The sequence below is a fragment of the Marmota marmota genome, unplaced genomic scaffold, assembly GCF_001458135.2.
Source record: "Marmota marmota marmota unplaced genomic scaffold, marMar, whole genome shotgun sequence".
NCBI lineage: Eukaryota > Metazoa > Chordata > Mammalia > Rodentia > Sciuridae > Marmota > Marmota marmota.
The window spans coordinates 9,388,556-9,392,948 of record NW_025999925.1 but is presented as its reverse complement, the minus strand read 5'-3'; the positions used below and the strand labels follow the sequence as shown (position 1 = coordinate 9,392,948).

General features: G+C 38.0%; 1 protein-coding gene across 11 annotated transcripts in view; it reads right to left on the bottom strand.

Annotated features, from left to right (window-relative positions):
• Atg10 (autophagy related 10) overlaps positions 1 to 4,393 on the bottom strand; it is a 302,604-nt gene that overhangs the window by 285,171 nt on the left and 13,040 nt on the right. For 10 of the 11 annotated variants that reach the window (XM_048800224.1, XM_048800226.1, XM_048800230.1 and 7 more), the window contains one exon: positions 648 to 767. The exons of the other annotated variant lie outside the window; for it this stretch is intronic. In XM_048800224.1, coding sequence (XP_048656181.1) covers positions 648 to 663 — 16 coding nt within the window. In that variant the 5' untranslated portion in view covers positions 664 to 767. Of the gene's footprint in view, positions 1 to 647; positions 768 to 4,393 lie in introns of those variants that run through there. 11 annotated transcript variants of the gene reach the window in all.

The following is a 4,393-nucleotide window of genomic DNA, read 5'->3' as shown; positions in this document are numbered from 1 at the left end:
AAAAAAATGTGGCATTTATACACAATGGAGTATTACACAGCACTAAAAAATGACAAAATCATGGCATTTGCAGGGAAATGGATGGCATTAGAGCAGATTATGCTATGTGAAGCTAGCCAATCCTTAAAAAACAAATGCCAAATGTCTTCTTTGATATAAGGAGAGCAACTAAGAACAGAACAGGGAGGAAGAGCATGAGGAAAAGATCAACATTAAACAGAGATGAGTGGTGGGAGGGAAAGGGAGAGAGAAGGGAAATTGTATGGAAATGGAAGGAGACCCTCATTGTTACACAAAATTACATATAAGAGTTTGTGAGGGGAAAGGGGGAAAAAAAAACAAGGGAGAGAATTGAATAACAGGAGATGGGGTAGAGAGGGAAGATGGGAGGGGAGGGGAGGGGGGATAGTAGGGGATAGGAAAGGTAGCAGAATACAACAGTCACTAATATGGCATTATGTAAAAATGTGGATGTGTAACCAATGTGATTCTGCAATTTGTATTTGGGGTAAAAATGGGAGTTCATAACCCACTTGAATCAAATGTATGAAAGATGATATGTCATCAGCTTTGTAATGTTTTGAACAACAAATTTAAAAAAAAAGTATCCCTAAACTGAAATAGGAAATAAAATTTTCTATTCTTACCTTTGATGATCTCCATTCCCAACCATCACCTATCTGTTGTGAATGTTTAATGAATTCTGAACAATGATGCTGGAATGTTTTTTCTCCAAAAAATTCATCTTCTTCCATTTTAAATGATAGCTGCAATATAAAAACTCAGTATTGGCAACAGCTTGAGAACAAATACTGAAAGAAATTCTGTTAATTGGTTTATTTCTTTAAACAAAGTTTGAGCTATACAATAATACAGAAAATAACCTCATGGCCATTCCAAAAAATGGTCTGTTTCCATCTTTCACACCCTGTTCTCATTTCCTTTATCAGTCAACAAGAAAACTCAAAACCTAGATTTGTAACAAATATGTATATAGAGAGGTTTTTTCCCTCTGTTTGATTTTTGGTTTGTTTAGTTTGGTTTTTGGTGTTTTGTTTTTGTTTTTGATTTTTTTGTTTGTTTGAGTTCTGGGATCGAGTTCAGGGCCTCATGCATGCTAAAAATGTATGCTACCACTGAACTACACTCTCAGCCCCGCATCTATGTTTTTAATAATGACAAGGGTGATGTTGAATATAGCATAAGTCCTCACTATTATATTTTACTAGAACCTATACTTAGTAAAAAGTTTATTTTGACCCAATGTGGTGAACATCCCTATAATCCCAGCCATGGGAGGGGGCAGGGTGCTGACACAGAAGGTTCACAAGTTCCAGGCCAGCCTGTGCAACTTAGGGAGATCCTATCTAAAATTAAAAAATTAAAAGGCTGGGATGTAGCTCAGTGGTTGAGTGCCTGTAAGTTCAATCACCAATACTGGGGGAAAAAAACTATTTGGACCCAGGGTCAATAATCTGTCTATAATAGCTGATTTCCAAATCAGTGTTCTGATTATTCAGATTTGGTAGGTACAGCCTATATAAGAATATATTCATTCATCCAACAAATACACATTGAGTATATATTAAATAGTAGGCATTGTGCTTATATAATGGCTAAATATTTTTTTAAATGAAAAAATATATATATTCCTTGAACAAAGGGAGATAAGTAAGAAAAACAATTATAGTAGAAACTTTCTTCCTCCCCACCCTGCTCTCTTTTGGTACTGAGGATTGAACCCAGAGGCACTATATCACTGAGCTATATCCCCCAGCTCTTTTTATTTTTTATTTTGAGACAGGGTCTTGTTGTGTTACTTAAGACCTAAGTTGCTGAGGCTGGCTTAGAACTTGTGCTCCTCCTTCCTCAGCCTTCTGAGTTGCTGAGATGACAGACATGTGTCACCATGCCCAGCTACAATAGAAACTCTCTTAACTAATCTCCATTCAACAACATACTAGATTAACTGTCACAATGTCCAGTCTCTTTCTGTAACACTAACTAATGTCTGCAGTATGCCAAACATGAAGCATCCCTGCTCCCATCATGATAGGGGTTTGGGCACAGAAGGATGGACTTCAACAATACACTAGACATCTTGCCCCTTTCAAGTGAAGAAAAGGCATTTGATATCTATAAAATTCAGAGAAGTCTTTAAAAGGAGACTGAAAATTAAGGAAGAAGTCACAAGACATTTTGATGCAGGGGCAGGTAACATGCTGTAGAGAGTAAGAGTTCGGAGAAAGGGGAACATCCAAGAAAACTAGTGTAGATTTGGAATTGCTGGTGAGGAAAATGGAAGGTCAACATTAAGTTGCTGAGGCTGGCCTGGAACCTGTGATCCTGTTGCCTCATTCTCCCAAGTCACTGAGATTTTAGGTGTGCACCACTGCATGTGGCAAGAGGACAGCATGAAGGATGAGCAGATGGAAGTGAAGATTCAACATGGGTAGAGACCATGTATTTATAGTGCCACACTCTGAATTGTTGAGATTGTCTTCAGAGTGTTCAGCCTCCCCCTCTCCAAGTATGGGAATCAGCACAGAGAAGGTACATTATTAATAATATAAAGTTGGAGGCTGGGGATATAGTTGTATACTAAAGCACTTGCCTACTATGTGGGAAGCCCTGATTCAATCCACAGCACCACTAAAAAAAAAAGTTGTGTTTTTGCTGGGTTGATTCAATAGAAGGACAAGAGTGTAGGTGGTGAAAGGAAATGCTTGTGAGAATAGCTCAAAAATCTAGATTAGGTAGGAAAGAGGTTGAAGGGACTGAGAAAACATAGAAGAATTGGAGATGCCAAAAAGGTCTGGGCATAGGGACGCACACCTGTAATCCCAGTGACTCAAGAAGATCTCAAGTTTGAGGCAAACCTCAAAGCAATTCAGCAAGACCCTCAACAACATAGTGAGACCCTATCTTGTAATCAAAAAATAAATAATTAAAAGAGCTGGGGATTTAGCTCAGTGGTAGAGGACACCTGGGTTCAAAAAAAAAGGATATAGAAAAATTAAAGAACTTAAAATTAAAAGTAAAAGGAGAGAAATGGAAAAATGGGAAGACTATATAGATATTAGAATCTGATGGTCTCAGCTGTGAGTACCATGGGAGTGAGTACATATTGTAGTTTGGAGATGAACATGATGAGAGATCTGGAATTTTAAAGAAACATGAGGCTTGGATCCTTCTCAAGGTGACACTAAAGGTTATACCACTAAACAGAGATAGCAGGTAAGAAGAAAAACTGACCTTGCCATAACTTGTAGAACTGAATTACATGAGCCTCAAAGGAGTAGGGCCTTTTACATGAGGTTGAAGGAAGTAGTCACCAAACATTGGTATCAGGAAATTGGGGGCTATCAGCAATCTTCACATCCAGAGTCATGTGAGATGGAGAAAACAGTAGCTTCCACTTAAAGGGCTTCAGAGTTTTTTTGAAAGCCCACTTTCTTTTAAAGCTTGGGATGAAGCTCAGTGGTAGAACACTTGCCTGGCCCTGGATTCAATTACTAGCATTACAAAACACACTTAATACAATCTAGTTTGTAGAGGCACTAATAAAGATATTACTATTATTTGAGATTTATATATGAAAACCAATCCACATTGTATGAACCATCCCCCAAGCTGGAGATACACAAGGCATAGTGTGGTATGGGAACCATTAGCTAAATGTTTCTCTTTTGACCACAGAATTCAGTTTCCTAGAAACACTTTTTAACATACACCACAGAATATGTAGTAGGTGGGCTGAGTTAAGATAAATTTCTTTACTATGAATATGTGCTTCTGGGAGAGTGGGAGAACAGGCTGGGAAGAGAAAGCACCAACGCAGGAGGGTAATACAGAAGACACAATTGCAGGGACTCCCACTGAGGCATTCATCAAAATTCCTAAATGTAAGTGAAATCTCCAGGTTACACACAGAATTCTGGTTTTAAAGTTGTCAAAATTCAATGCAGACAAAAGTTGAGAAAGTGACATCACAAAAATACTTTTAAAAAAAAAAAAGCAGTTAACCAAACAAAAGTGGGGAGATGATGGGAACAGAATGTGTGAAAGACTGCATAAAGAGAAAGTTTTTTTAATTGAGGAACTCTTGTTTGAAATTTAGAGGTGGAGAGAGGGTATTGGGAAAACTTGTGTTGATAAAGACCAGGGTCCCTAGCCTGAGGGCTCATAGGAGTTTTGAAAGTGGAAGTACACTAATCAGATTTGCATTCTGACTTCCAGTTATTCTGCAGTCTTGCCTGAAGGAATGAAACAGGTGAAAGTCTTTTATGGTAATCCAAGAGACAATGTGATGCTAAATAAAGCCAAAGATTAGTGGTAGAGCAGAAGAGGAGGGAAGAATTCAGAAAAACACTGGTACCAGGAAAAAAAAAAA